This window comes from Oryza glaberrima, chromosome 12 (genome assembly GCF_000147395.1).
Source record: "Oryza glaberrima chromosome 12, OglaRS2, whole genome shotgun sequence".
NCBI classification, from domain to species: domain Eukaryota; kingdom Viridiplantae; phylum Streptophyta; class Magnoliopsida; order Poales; family Poaceae; genus Oryza; species Oryza glaberrima.
The window spans coordinates 23191752-23207424 of record NC_068337.1 but is presented as its reverse complement, the minus strand read 5'-3'; the positions used below and the strand labels follow the sequence as shown (position 1 = coordinate 23207424).

General features: G+C 53.1%; 1 protein-coding gene and 2 pseudogenes across 1 annotated transcript; 2 read left to right on the top strand and 1 right to left on the bottom strand.

Annotated features, from left to right (window-relative positions):
• The first annotated feature begins 207 nt into the window (after window positions 1–207).
• Window positions 208–2053, top strand: LOC127756410 (L-type lectin-domain containing receptor kinase IX.1-like; annotated as a pseudogene).
• A 138-nt stretch (window positions 2054–2191) lies between these two features.
• LOC127756409 (L-type lectin-domain containing receptor kinase IX.1-like) lies at window positions 2192–4926 on the bottom strand (annotated as a pseudogene).
• A 5653-nt stretch (window positions 4927–10579) lies between these two features.
• LOC127757591 (probable L-type lectin-domain containing receptor kinase S.7) lies at window positions 10580–15155 on the top strand. Its single transcript, XM_052283134.1, has 2 exons — window positions 10580–11429; window positions 13722–15155. The coding sequence occupies exons 1-2, from the start codon at window positions 10604–10606 to the stop codon at window positions 14933–14935; spliced, it is 2040 nt and encodes a 679-aa protein (XP_052139094.1). The 5' UTR covers window positions 10580–10603; the 3' UTR covers window positions 14936–15155.
• Window positions 15156–15673: the final 518 nt, after the last annotated feature.

The window sequence follows — 15673 nt, the reverse complement described above, 5'->3', positions numbered from 1 at the left end:
AGATAAATATACGGTACAAACCACATATGCATTAAAAATCTGAAAACTACTGTTGAATCTAAAAATAATGTCTGATACCAATAGTAAAAGTTTTACTTCCAGATTCAATCAACAGTGACGTGGATAAATCTCAGACGTCCATTTCCATGTCTCCATATATAGTTTGCGCTACATATTTTCTCACTCAATGGCGTCAGTCAGTACCTGGCTATCGGCCATGGCTCCACCGCTTCTCCTGCTCCTTGCCGTCGCCGGCTCGCTCCGCGCCACCGTAGTCGACGGCGACAACGGCGATGGCGGCGGTGATCAGATCATCCGGCCGTTGAAGATGTCGTGCTCGACGGGCGACGGCAGCAGCTATGTTGCCGGCGGTCAGTACCACAAGAACCTCGACCAGCTCCTCGCCGCCATCCCCATGGCGGCCGCCGGCGCCGAAAACCACGGCTTCTACAACGGCTCGTTCGGCGCTGCGCCCGACGAGGTCTTTGGCCTCGTCATGTGCTACGCTCAAGCCACCGGCGACGCCGACCCGTGCCGGAAGTGCCTCGCCGCTGCTCCCTCGGGGATCATGCAGCTGTGCCCGGGGAGCCGGACGGCGCGCGCGGTGTTCGACGAGTGCGTCGTCCTCGATCTACTCGGACGCGTCTTTCTTCTCCGTCGCCGGCGACCTCACCGCGTCATCCCCTAAGTTAAGTACCGTGGCTGCGGTTGCCATTGGAGTGGGTTTTACGGGAAGAGCGAGTTCTTCGAGATGAGGCTCTCTCGAAGACGAAGCGCCGGAGACGGCTAGTTGCCGCCGTTGTTGTTGGCTTGTCTGCCGGCGGCGTCGTGCTCGTGCTCTGCATGAGCCTCTCGGTGCGGTACTTTCTTCACCGGCGGCGGCAATGGCGGACGGCGGCGGCCGTCAAAAAATCCGAGCTAGAACAGCCACTGAAACAGAACGAGCTCTCTAAAGGCACCGGGCCACGGTGATTTTCCTACGGCGAGCTCGCCGCCGCCACGGACAACTTCGCCGGCGGCAACAAGCTCGGAGAAGGAGGCTTCGGGTCCGTGTACCGTGGGGTGTTGTCCACCATGAACGACCTCCCAGTCGCGGTGAAGAAGATGTCCAAGAGAGCTCGAAGCAGGGGTGGAAGGAGTTCGTCTCGGAGGTGAGGATCATCAGCCGCCTCCGCCACCGCAACCTCGTGCAGCTCATCGGCTGGTGCCACGACGGCGGCGACGAGCTCCTCCTCGTCTACGAGCTCATGCCCAACGGCAGCCTCGACGGCCACATCTACGGTCCGGAGAACATCGTCCTGCCATGGCCGGTCAGGTACGAGGTCCTGCTCGGCGTCGGCTCCGCGCTGCTGTACCTGCACGAGGAGACGACGGAGCAGTGCGTCCTCCACCGCGACATCAAGCCGAGCAACGTCATGCTCGACGCCTCCTTCGACGCCAAGCTCGGCGACTTCGGCCTCGCCAGGCTCGTCGGCGTCGGCCGCCGTTCGCGCACCACCGGCGCCGCCGGCACCCTGGGGTACATGGACCCTGCCTGCGTGTCCGCCTTCACGGCGAGCGTCGAGTCCGACGTGTACAGCTTCGGCGTCCTGCTGCTCGAGGTCGCGTGCGGCCGGCGCCCCGCCGTGGCCACCGACGACGGCGACGTGGTCCACCTGGCGCAGTGGGTCTGGGAGTGGCACGGCGGAGGCGCGATCCTCGACGCGGCGGACGCGCGGCTCGACGGCGAGTTCGACGGCCAGGAGATGGAGTGCGTGCTGGCCGTCGGGCTGTGGTGCGCGCACCCCGACCGCGCGCTCCGGCCGTCGGTGAGGCAGGCCGTCGGCGTGGTACGGTTCGAGGCGCCGCTGCCGGCTCTCCCGGCGAGGATGCCCGTCGCGACCTACACGACGCCGCCGGCGGCGGCTGGTTCTGCAGACGGCAGCGGCGGTGACGACGACACTAACGGCAGCACGTGTTCCATCTCGATCGAGACTTGAAGATGTACAATTCAGAACAAAAATGGTTGAGGAAACTACGATGGTTAATTGCAGCTTGTGATGAAATGAGATAGTTCATTCAATCTGCTGTTCAGAATGCAAAATTAGTTTGAATATTTCGTTCGAAATTTCCGAGATTTAGAATTTCGGTGAACCCTGAAATTCTTTTCCCCTTCCGAAATTGTAAACCCCTCTAATCCTCAAAGCATTAATCAAAGACAGCTCAAAGCATTAAGCTGGACAGTAGCTGATGCTGATCCGGCGGCCATGGAAATCTTGACGCCTGCAGAGCCGTCGCTGCTGCCGGTCTCCGGCGCGCCGGAAACAGGCGGGCCGTACGTCGCCACCGGCATCTTCGCCGGGAGGCTCGGCAACGGCGCCTCGAACCGCAGCACGCTGACGGCCTGCCTGATGGAGGGCCGCAGGCCGCGGTCGGGGTGCGCGCACCAGAGCCCGACGATCAGCACGCGCTCCATCTCCGCGACGTCGAACTCGCCGTTCAGCCGCGCGTCGGCGGCGTCGAGGATGCCGACCCCACCGCCGCCGCCGTCGAGACCCACTGCACGAGGTGGATGGCGTCCTCGCCACCGTCGAGGAACACCGCCGGACGCCGGCTGCAGGCCACCTCGAGGAGGACGACGCCGAAGCTGTACACGTCGGACTCGACGCTGGCCCTCCCGGCGAGGAAGAAGCACTCCGCGTCAATGTACCCCATCGTGCCGGCGATGCCCGTCGTGCGCGAGCGCCGGCCGTCGTCGATGAGCCTCGCGAGGCCGAAGTCCCCGAGCCTGGCGGTGAGCGACGCGTCGAGCATGACGTTGCTCGGCTTGATGTCGCGGGGCACGACGCGCTGCTCCGCCTCCTGGTGCAGGTACAGCAGCGCGGCGCCGACGCCGAGCACGTCCTCGTACCTGACCGGCCATGGCAGCACGTTCTCCGGGCTGTAGATGTGGGCGTCGAGGCTGCCATTGGGCATGAGATCGTAGACGAGGAGAAGCTCGTCGCCGCCGTCGTGGCACCAGCCGATGAGCGGGACGAGGTTGCGGTGGCGGAGCCGGCTGATGATCCTCACCTCGGCGACGAACTCCTTCCATCCCTAACGAGATGTCTCGGCCACCAGGGGCGTACCTACGTGTATCTACCCGGTGTCCCCGGACACAAGGTAGCTTGTCTATTTCTAGGTATTTTAGGGTCATATTAAGCATTATATCACTCAAAAATTAGCCTATAAGCATATCAAGGACCCCCGGTAATTTTTGTTCTAGGTTCGCCACTGTCGGCCACCCTCTTCACGGCGACATCACGGCTCACGCCGCCGTCGCTCAAGATCCCGCGGTACACTGACCCGAAGCCGCCGCTCCCCAACTTCGTGTCGTCGGAGAAGTTCGCCGTGGCCGCAGCGAGCTCGCCGGGGTCCGGCGACCTCTAGCTCCAGCTCGTATTCGACGGGTTTCCCGCGGAAAAATCCTGCATCTTGCTTTCGCGCCATCTTCACCGCGAGCTTGGCATTCCGCCGCCTTCGCCGGCGGCGCAAGAGGCCCCAAGCAACCACGGTGAGGAAGAGCAAGAACGCCACCGAACCGACGGCGACGGCGACGGCGACTACTTTGCTTTTGCTGGAGCGAGCAACTTTTGTGATGCATTTGAAGTTGAGCGAGAAGAGACGGCGATCAGACATTTTTCGAAACGTACATGAGAATCGGAGCGACTAAAAATCAAGGGGAGTGGATTTTGATCCCTCAAAGATATATCTCTCGTTGTTTATATGAAAGTTAAATAGTTATTAAATTTTTTTTAAAAAAACTAAGAAGTTCAAATATGCAAGTTACCACATATTCATAGTTAAATTTGCTTTTTTTCGTTGCGAGATGTAGAAGTTGAATATGAACTTGCATGTTAGTTGAGTGATATATCACATGTTTATATACCATCTCAATTTTTTTAAAATTTTTCATAACCATTTAAGTGACATATAAACAACAAGTGGATATCCCTTCGAGGTATCAAAATAGTTTCCCAAAAATCAAGTACTGATTGACACTTACCTTTACCGGCGTAGCAGCCGTTGCCAGCGGCAAACCCGTCGCCGGTGAACCCTGCCGGGCACTTGCACTGGTGGCCCCACGCGCCGCTTGCGGTTTTCACGTCGTTGCACGCAGCGTTCGCCGCGCACCGCCCGGCGGCGAGGTCGCCGGCGGCGCCGCGGTTGTTGCAGCTCCCGTTGACCCACCATCCCAGCTCCGCCACGGCGAGCTGCAGCGAGAACGCCCCCCCCCCCCCCCCCCTCCGGCGTCTCGCCGTAGAAGAAGGACGTCAGCATGTTGTCGCACCGGGGCTCCTCGACCGCGTCCCACCGAGCGAACAGGCCGACGCCGAGCGCCTCCGCCGTGGAGTTGGGCGGGATCGACGCGACGCACGTCAGGGACGACGACGCGGTCCCGTTCCCGCCGGCGCCGCCGCACTGCGCCGCGCGGATCACCTTGGACATGGCATCGGCGGGGACGCTACAGGCGGTGGTCGTCGCGGTTCGGCAGCTGCCGCGGAGGAACATGCCGACGCGCGACGAGACGCCGTAGCTGGCGCCGGAGAGCCACCGCTTGGCGTCGGGGACGGTGCGGTTGCAGGACGGCGGGACGGAGACGGCGAAGGTGGAGGTGGTCGAGTTGAACGAGCCGTCGACGACGGTGTACGATCGATCCGTCGTCGGAGAGTGGTTACCTTGGAGGATCAGTGCGGCGGTGGAGTTGCCGGCGTCGACGTTGCAGGACAGCATGATGGGGCAGCTGCCGGAGAAGCCGAAAGGGTAGGGGACGACCAGGCCGCCGCACCGGCGGCTACACCCCTGGGCAGCGGCGGCGGCGGCGGAGGCTTCAGGAAGGAGCAGCGAGAAGAGGATGACATGGAGGAGAAGCTGCCGCTGCATCTCTGCTTCCGGCTTGCTTGCCATTGGAAGACTCACCGAGTCATTGCTTATTACTGCTGAGCTAGAACCCTACCCCTCCCGTTAACCCGTTTCATATTATAGTTCAGTTTGAGTTTATTTTGTCAAACAGTTTTAGGTTTGGTCAAGTTTAGAAAAAAAATTAGCAGCATTAGTTTCAATAAATATAATATTAAAATATATATTTTTAAAAAATTAAGTTTGATTAGGAAAAGTTTCAAAGCTGCCTGTAAAATGGATGAGTAGGATATGGATTTTTATCCCTCGAGAAGATATCCTCTCGTTGTTTGCATGTCATTTAAATAATTATTAAAAAATTAAAAAAAAATAACAATATAGATTAATATGGAATATACCACTCTACGAGCATGCAAGACCAAATTTGACTTCTACAAGTTGCAACAAAAGGAACAAATTAAACTGAAAATAGTTATCGTACATTCATATCTATATTTGTTATTTTTGTTGCAAGTTGTAAAGTTGAATTTTAACTAGAATGTTTTTAAAGTCATATATTTCATATTAATCCATATTGGCAATTTTTTTTAACTATTTAAGTGGCATGCACAAAACGAAAGATATCCTCTCGAAGGATGAAATCACTTTCTCGGATAAGTATATATATAATCTATATAACACATCCTTGACAGCTAAGCTATTTTTTTCTCAATGTCTGAACTTTCTTTCGTCGACAAAACCATTGCTATCCGTCCAGTTCGTAGATCAACAGGCACATGTTCAATTCACAACAACAAGTACTTTTCTTTGAGCCCCGAAAAAAAAAGAATGAACTTTTCTTTGCGAATCCACAAGTAATTATCTTGAAATTTAACATTGAGACTTCTAGAGACAGTTTGACTATAACTCTACACCAAAAGCCATTGATATATTGGTGATATTGCATGCCTAAACCCCCGGAGGTTCATTGTAGCGCCCGTTCCGTCGTGGCGCCTAGCGGGAAAACTATCTCTTAAAAACCCTAGTTGCGAAATCCGTTTCTTTGCTTGTTGTCTAGTGTCCGTGCCATCTCAGATCTCAAATCCCCGATCTATCGTCGAGTTCAATCCCGAATCCAAATCCTTCCCATATCAATCCCTCCGCAAAAGTCTATTTCGCCTCCCTAGGGTTCGATGGGCCGAATCCCTCTCGGCCCATCTCCCCCTCCTTCCCCGGGCTCTCTCTCTCTCTCCCTCCCTCTCCCCCGCTCTGCCCAAGCGCTGCACGCGCGTGCGCGCGAGCCGCGCCGAGCCGAGCCCTTCCTCCCGCATCCCGCTGCCGTTCCCGCCGACGCCGCCAAATCGTCGCCGCGCGCCGTTGCTTCCCCCCGCGCGCGCGCCGTGGTGGCCGACCGGCCAGTCGCCGCCGCCGTCACCCTCTGCCGCGCCTGCCGCCCGTGTCGCCGCTCCGCTCCAAGCCGCCTCCGCCGTCATCGCCGTCGTCATCGCCTCGGCCCGGCCACTCCCCGCACGTGCCCCCAAGGGACGGAGGCAGAGCCCTCCGCTCCCTCTGCCCGTCGCCTTCTCTCCCTCCTCCTTTTCCCGAAACGGCAAGGAGGCAAGCCCCCTTTTCCTCTCCTCCTTTTCCCCTTTTCTCTCCCCGCCGGCGTCATCCTTCCCCCACCTCTGCGCCGCTTGACCGCTCGCACCACCCGCCTCATCTCCCTTGACCGCCCAAGGTCGGTTTCCAAACCGACATCGCCGTCCTATAAACCCAAGCGCCTCCCTTCCTTTTCCCCTCCCAAATCTTCCCCGTTTTCGCCCGCGCCATTGCCGTCCCTCCATCTCTCTCGCCGACCGTCGCCGTCGCGTGTGCCGGAGGAGCCGGTGCGCGGGTAGTAGCACGAGTAGCCTCCCCGTAGCTAGCTGGCGCCGCCCCGACCGTTGCCGCCGCCCACCGTGTGCTCGCCGCCGTCGCCGCCCGTGCTCCGTAGCGCCCGCTCGTCGCCGGCCTCGCTCGGCGTAGCTCCGCCCAATCCGATGCTAGCAACGGATTCCCGTAGCCGCGTAGATGCTCTCACCACCGGGAATCGACCCCTCGTGACCTCATCGCCGTTTCCCCCTTCTCCCGCTGCCGGTTGCCGCCGCCGCAATCTGCCGCCGTCGAGCATCCCCCGGCGAATCCGAGCCGTTGGCTCGTCTCCTCTCGTCCCGTGCAACCTCCCGGTGTGCTCGCTTTCGCCTGTATCGCCGTGGTTCGCTCCGCCGCTCGCCGCTTTCGTCCGCCGTCCGTTCCGGCCGGCGTCGTCGTCTACCTCTCGCCGGTCCGCGTGGCAGCCACGTAGGCGCCACGTCGGCGCCGCCTCGGCCGCGACCGGATCGGCTGACCAGGCCAGCCGCCCCCTCCGTTTCCCTCCCCATGCGTGCGGTCCACCGCGAGCCGTGAGGCTGCGCGTGGGCCCGCCGCATCGCGTCCTCCGCGAACCGCGCGCATGCGCCGCGCCTCCCTCCGCAAACCCTAACTCGCCCCGCGTGCACCTCGCCCACGGTGAGCCGAGTCGCTGACAAGCGGGTCCCACCCGGGACCACGCGGGATGGACCCGGCCCACCGGCTCTCTCTCCCCTCCCCGCCCGCGCGCGCGCCTTGGGCCGCTCTCTTGGGCCGGCCGGCCCATTAAACTCGGCCGAGCCGCCCCTTTCTCTCGGGCCGCGCCCTAGCCGCCCGAGGGAAGTCTAATTTCCCTCCCTCCTTCTTTTCTTTTCTTTTTCAAAAAGGATTTAAATAAATCCTTTTCCTTTAGACCAAAAATCCAATAATCTTAGAAATTCAATATCTTTCCAACCGTAAGTCCGTTTGATTCTGTTCAACTTCCAAAATTCCTCAAATCTCGAGATCTATCTAATGGCACGCTTAGAGGTCAATAATAGGGCTTTATTTTCGCCGTTTGTTAAGTTGTTCCGTTTCGCGTGTAGTTTCGGAGCCCGAAGACCCGCAGTGCGAGGATTTCGAGGAACAAGCTCCAGATCTCGAGCAAGGCAAGTCAGCTTTGATCATCTTGCACCTATAATTTAAATCTAAGTATTTCTTTCCGCAAAATTTTGCATGAATAGGATTTACACAAGTAATTCGGCCGCGGCTTGCGAGATAGCCTGCCGGCCCCCAACCCTAATTGCTGCAATTACCCTCCTTGATTTATTGAACACTAAAACCTCCTTTGTCGACTGTTGTGCTTCGATGCATGGGCCTTCAGGCACGGACATCGAAACACCTCCCCTCAAATTTAAAATATCCAATGATGGGTAAAACTTGGGGTTTTACAAAAGACTTGGAAAACCCGACACCTGGGTCGGTGCTTGCGAACTAAATGATTTTTCCAAATCGCGGACCGGGGAACGTACCGGGTGTATGGTTTCCCGCTCTTGCACTTAAGGACCGTTTCCTTGGAATTTCATCCGAACATAAGACAAGTCCGACCACATGGGTGGAATGGGACACCCCTGGCTGAGTAATTAGCTAATCGGGGAAGCCTTGATGTCAAGAGACATGTGGATTCGCCGGGGTGGTGTCGGGGAGAACCCCTGGGCTTCCTGGCACAGTATGGTCTGGGACCTAATCTGGTGTTGGTATGGGACCCCTCTCGTTGGCATATGGTGAACCTGTGTCGGCTTTCGAAATGCCTTGTCATGAAAGCCTTAAGGTCTCTAGTCGTGGCCGTCTTGCACGGGCTGGATGATCCGTGTTAGTAATGTCGTGTGGGTAAAGTGTACCTCCTCTGCAGAGGTTATTAAACTGTTCGAACAGCCGTGCCCACGGTCATGGGTGGATGTGAGGTGATTCCTAGCGTAGTTTTGTTTGACTACTGCCTTGTTAAATTTGCTGATGTGGTTTGGGAATGATGTTTGGAAAATCCGCAGCTGATGGGATCAGCCAGGCCCGGGTGGCCGTTTGAAAGCTATTGGCCGGGTGCCAATCTTGATCAATTCAAAAGACTGATACATTGCACATACTCCGACCGGACGAGGCGCACTGTCTCATTCGTGTCGTTTGAGAAGCACTCATTTAGTTGTTTCAGAAAAGAGTTTAAATAAAATCAATTGCAAAAAAAAAAAAACAACAGCCTTTCCTTGAAGCCTGCATTAAACACATATATCCCATGGCTTGCTGAGTACTCCTGTACTCACCCTTTGCTCTATATAAATAATCCCCCCCCCCCAAGTTGCTGAAGAAGACGAAGCGGATCCCGCTGACGAGAAGTACTTCCAGGAGCAAGCCGGCTGCGATGAGTTTTAGGGTTTCGGCCTAGTTCCCAAGTCGTGCCTGTGATGTGTGGTCCAAGTCTTGGCTTCCGCTTCCCTTTTGTAATGCAGTTGTGAGCTCGGGATCTGTCCGCAGCCCAACATGACTGTACTCCTACTCTATAATAAAGAGACCTCTGTTGCTGTGATATTCTGTCTTCCTGTGATACCAGCACTATTTCCTGGGACTGGTATCGATTAACAGGTTAATTTGAAGCGTCACGGGCTAGTTCCTCTCGGGACTAGTTCGGGGCGTGACATTCATATCCTCTACCAATACACCTTAGTTGACGAGTAATACCTAAATCGTCGTGTTTAGTGTCATGCTCATGCGTCATAGTAAGGTATCTAAAAATATGGTCACCGCTACTAAATTTTATATTAACGTCCTGCTAGTGTCAGTCATCACCGCTATTGCCGTCTACAGAACTAGCCGATGGCGGCGGTGTCGTGTAGGTCACCATGGGCATCCTCGACAGGAGAACCGGCAAACGATGCCAACGGTCTGTCTTATGGACGGCGGTGTGGTCGAGGTGTATGTACGTACCACAAATAGATAATTTAAAGCCAATAGTTGATTATACTAACTTGCTCTTAGATGCTCGCCGTGAAGGCGGACATGCACGGACGCACCCTGCCTAGCTTGGTCTATATACTCGAGGGTGTCAATGGCCGTTGCCAATGACGAGCCTGGCGAGGCCAAAACCACCGAGCTTGGCGTTGAAGGAGGCGTCCAGCATGACGTTGCTTGGCTTCGTGTCACAGTGCAGACACACTCCTCAGTTATCTCCTCGTGCAGGTAAAGCAGCAGCCGCCGCGGAAGTTAGCAGTGGGCCGTAGTGCCTCTCTCTCAAGCTCGTCTTCTAATGTTCTGCCGCAAAATATTTATTAAATATTAAGAAGTTGGAGTTGTATAATTTATAAAATAAACTAAGAGTTAGAAAATGAGTTTTTTAGCTTCTCTGGATTCCCACTGTCTGAATTTATCAGTTGTTTACCGGAATCTTAAAGTCTCTTGAACATAGCCAATGTTTAACTTCAATTATATGCGGCGTCCTTGTTTTGTTTTGTGAATGGAAAACACCCATGAAAAACTGAGATGGATTTTTATTTTTCGAAAGAGCATTATTCGTTTCCTACATGTTATCTAAATAATTATAAATAAATTTTTTAAAACTATTTCATACCTTTTCACCGAAATTATTTGAAAACTTAACGAAACTTGAATAAACATTGACCAAATTAAAAAAAAACAAATATTTTGGCTTGGCTTGTCGGAGGGCGCGAAATTGTAAACAATGGTCATTTTTTTACTCACCACTAGGTAACATAAAAAAACAATGGGATAAAATTTTGGCGTGAAGGATGTTGACTAGTACTAGTAGTACTCCAGCAATGACTTGGACTAGCGAGTCTTCCAAGTGCCGAGTAGCAGACGACAAAGAGTAGAGATGCAGCGGCTCGTCGTCGTCCTCCTTCTCTTCTCGTTGCTCGCTCATGAAGCCACCGCCGTCGCCGCCCAGGGCCAGGGGTGTAGCCGCCGGTGCGGCGGCCTGGTCGTCCCCTACCCTTTCGGCTTCTCCGGCAGCTGCCCCATCATGCTGTCCTGCAACGTCGACGGCAGCAACTCCACGGCGGCGCTGCTCCGGCCAACCAACGCCGCCGCCACGACGGATCACTCCTACACGGTCGCCTCGTTCAACTCGACCGCCTCGACCTTCGCCGTCTCCTTCCCGCCCTCCTGCAACCGCACCGTCTCCGACGCCAAGCGGTGGCTCTCCGGCGCCAACTACGGCGTGTCGTCGCGCACCGGCCTGTTCCTCCGCGGCTGCCGGAACGCGACGACCGCCAACTGCAGCGTCCCCGTCGAAACCATGCTTCACACGACGAGGTGCGGCGGTGGTGGAGGCAACGAAACCGCGTCCTCCTCCCTGACGTGCATCGCCTCGATCTCGCCGGCGACGGAGACGGAGAGGGGTTTGGGCGGCGGCCTGTTCGCGCAGTGGGAGAAGGTGGAGGAGCCTAGCTGCGAGAACCTGCTGACATCCGTGTATGGCGATACACGGGAAGGGGTGTTCTCGCTGGAGTTCGCGGCGGCGGAGATGGGGTGGTGGCTCAACGGGAGCTCCGGCGGCGGCGTCGACGAGGCCGGGCGGTGCGCGGCGAACGCGACGTGCATCCCTGTGCAGACCCCGAGCGGCAACTGGGGCCACCGGTGCGAGTGCCTGCCATGGATGGCCGGCGACGGGTTCGCCGCCGGCGAGGGATGCTATGCTGGTAAGTGCACTATCTATTGTGAATTTTTAATCTCTCGAATTATTTTATTTTCCCTTAAAAATGTTCAATACAAAAAGGTCAAGAATGAGACATCAAGGTGCGTACGACCACGTAGACTTGCACAGTCACCCAACTTCCATCTATCTATCTATCTATCTATTATATTATTCTGAATTTCAGTTATTTATAAATTGTATTCCTACTTAAACTCTTCTTTTTTTTCTTTTTCTAATTTTGAAATTTATTTTATCATTATTCCGAATTTTAGTTAATCATGTATTGGGTTCCTATATGGACTCCTCTTCCCATATTGCATATTTTTAATTCCGAATTTCTGCTATTTTTAAATTGTATTTCTACTTGGACTCTTCTTTTCTTTTTCTCCGATTAATGTGAGAATTTCTAGCCTCCACAGTGAACGTGGTGCCTCCTTTCAAGGCTGTTTTAATAATATAAATAATAGATAGATAGATAGATAGATAGATAGATAGATAGATAGATAGATAGATGGATGAGTTTCTGATAACCATTCAGATTTTCAATCGCTCGAATTATTTAATTTATCCTTGAAAAAACAAATCTGTTCAATGCAAAAAGGGACAAGACTAAGACATTGCTAACGACCACGTAGACTTTTCCACTGCCGCCTAACTTGCGCCAATATATAAGAACTTGAAATATAAAAGTAAGATTTCTATGTTAATATGTTTTTACACCTGGAGTGCACATTTCCTTCTCTTTTGTCAAATATCAATAAAATGATAATATTGATACAACATGTATATATGCACAATCTTGTACAATTTTAGGTCGACACAAGATCTACAAAACAAGAAGTAAAATAAATAAATTCGGTCATGAATATTATTCCTTCTATTTCAAATTACTTGTTGATCCAAATGCATGGTCCAAAGTCGAATATATTACTCTTAATCATCAATTTTTATGAACTAATTCAGTAATAACATAATATTTATATTTGTATTCACCATGAGAAATACTTTCATAATATATAATTCACATTTGTTCAACCATAAGATCTTTAGAAATTAATAGTTGAAGATAGACATATTTGACTTAGAACAAATTAAAATGAATTTAAAAAGGAGAAAATACTAATATTGTTTAAAAGCCAAATTCGTAGTACCTTTTTCTTACCATGTTTTTTTCCCGAAATAAACTGTACAATAAAAAAAACATTGTACATTGGAAAGGACTCAATGTCGAATTTATTAAAAAAGAGTGTGAGCGCATCTTACCAACGTCGAAGGTGGGTCGCGGAGAGCACAACGGTTGCACCATGCCATTTGCTCTACGTCCTGTCTCAATAAACTGTACAATTGAATGCTAGGTTTCATATTATATATGAGTTTAGCACGACATGTTCATGTAGCGATATATGACATTATAATCTTTCATCATCCTCCGTACTCACGCCGGTCTGATAATACTTGAGATCAAACTTTAGAATCTTTTATTATAAATCATTTTTAAAATATTTATCTTTCAAATATGGTGACTACATGTATAGATTAGTCTTCAAATGTAATTTAATAAAATTATATATTTGTTAACACTTTTATACATATTATAATGAAAAATAATGATCAAAGTTGTTTTTGGAGACCTAGGCATAGGTGTAGAAAATACTTTCTGGTGTTCATCTCTTATATCTAAATAGTTACTCTCTCCGAGTCGATAATACTTATCGTTTTGGACAAGGGCACGGTCTCCAAAAACAACTTTGACCATTATTTTTCATTATAATATATATAAAAGTGTTAACAAATATATGATTTTATTAAATATATGATTTTATTAAATTACATTTGAAGACTAATCTAGAGGTGTATGCATGTAATTTAAACAATTATATAAAAATACATAAAATTTAATAAGATAGTCCATGATAATATAAGACACTATGCAAACATGTAAGTCTAAATTCGATCGATATATGAAGAAACAAAAATAACAAATTTTATCTGCACTGTACAGGTACTATTGACTGTCTGATTTTATTATTTTTGTTTCTCTAGTTGTAGATTAAATTTAGTCATGCATGTTTGTATATAGACTTGTATCATCACAAACGATGTTACTAATTTTTTTGAATTTTTTCTATAACTATTTAAGTCGCATGCAAATGATAGGTGGTGTAGAAAATCTTTGTCCACATGAACACCCACATATTTAAATTGTAAATGGAGTAGATTAGTTCGTGCGGCTTTTTTTTTTATGCAAAAAGTGTACTCTCTCTTCTCTCACGATCGATTGTCTCTTCTTCCTCAGTTTCCAATGCAGTAAAACATCGTCGAATTCCGGAAATAGCGGTTGCCACCGCCGGTTCGGTGGCGTTCTTGATCTGCCTCGCTCTCACTGTTTGGTGCCTCTTGCGCCGCCGGCAATGGCGGTGGAATGCCAAGCTCGCGGTGAAGATGGCGCCGAAACATCTATCGAAGGATGCAAGATTCTTCCGCGGCAAACCCATCGAGGATGAGCTGGAGCTAGAGGCCGCCGGGCCCCGTCGATTCCACTACGACGAGCTCGCCGCGGCCACGGCGAGCTTCTCCGACGACAGGAGGCTGGGGAGCGGCGGCTTCGGGTCGGTGTACCGCGGGTTCTTGAACGGCGGCGACGTGGCCGTGAAGAGGGTGGCCGAGACATCTCGTCAGGGATGGAAGGAGTTCGTCGCCGAGGTGAGGATCATCAGCCGGCTCCGCCACCGCAACCTCGTGCCGCTCATCGGCTGGTGCCACGACGGCGGCGACGAGCTGCTCCTCGTCTACGAGCTCATGCCCAATGGCAGCCTCGACGCCCACATCCACAGCCCGGAGAACGTGCTGCCGTGGCCGGTCAGGTACGAGGTCGTGCTCGGCGTCGGCGCCGCGCTGATGTACCTGCACCACGAGGCGGAGCAGCGCGTCGTGCACCGCGACATCAAGCCGAGCAACGTCATGCTCGACGCGTCGCTCACCGCCAGGCTCGGCGACTTCGGCCTCGCGAGGCTCATCGACGACGGCCGGCGCTCGCGCACGACGGGAATCGCCCGCACGATGGGGTACATCGACGCGGAGTGCTTCCTCCTCGCCGGGAGGGCCAGCGTCGAGTCCGACGTGTACAGCTTCGGCGTCGTCCTCCTCGAGGTCGCCTGCGGCCGGCGGCCGGCGGTGGTCATCAACGGCGGCGAGGACGCGATCCACCTGACGCAGTGGGTGTGGAACACGCACGGCGGCGGCGCCGCCGGGGGCAGCATCCTCGACGCCGCCGACGCGCGGCTGAACGGCGAGTTCGACGTCGCGGAGATGGAGCGCGTGCTGGTCGTCGGGCTCTGGTGCGCGCACCCCGACCGCGGCCTGCGGCCGTCCATCAGGCAGGCCGTCAGCGTGCTGCGGTTCGAGGCGCCGCTGCCGAGCCTCCCGGCGAAGATGCCGGTGGCGACGTACGGCCCGCCGGTGTCCACAGCGTCGGCGCCCACCAGCATTGACACCTCCGCAGGACGGTAGGCGCTAAGGTTTCCATGGCCGCCGGACCAGGATCACTGCATCAGCTAGCTCGTTCAGATTGGTGAGACAGCAATCCACGGATGCAGATCTCAATCGAATTAGCTTAATCAGCTGTCTCGATGGATTCGTTGAGTGATTAGCGACGCAGCAAAATTGGTGCCTGTTCTTGGCCGATGCGAAATTTGATCTCGAAGGAATACTTGGATAAAAACGTCTGAATAGAACGACACTGAAATCTGAGTTTATTTCAGTTGATTGGTATTACCATATCATGAGTTGGCAATTAATGCCGAAAATCTTGTCATGCATGCTCTTCAGATATTCTGAATTCAACATGTTTTGTGTCTGAATTCTGTCATCAAGTGTCGCGCCCGGGAACCTGTAATTTGCAGTTGAGTCACTGATATGTGGGCCATAGTAAAGTGGAACTCACATACCAGTGACTCCGCTACACATACAATTAAGTTAGAGGATCTGCTTCCGCCGCGCCTATATCTGCGCCAAGGCCAGCTCGATTCACATCTTATCCCGCTCGCATTCATCGAACCATGCACCCCCTCGTCGAGCACCTTGCGTGCATGCCCCGCCACGCTCGCCACATCCACCCCCATCGAGCTCGCCATCGCCATCCGCCTCGCCCTTCACCTCGTTCGCCGACAATCACCCCCGCCTGTGCCATCCCCTCGCCGTGCCCGCCTTCCTCTCGCACTGGAGACCTAGCGCCTAGAGCGCCGAGAC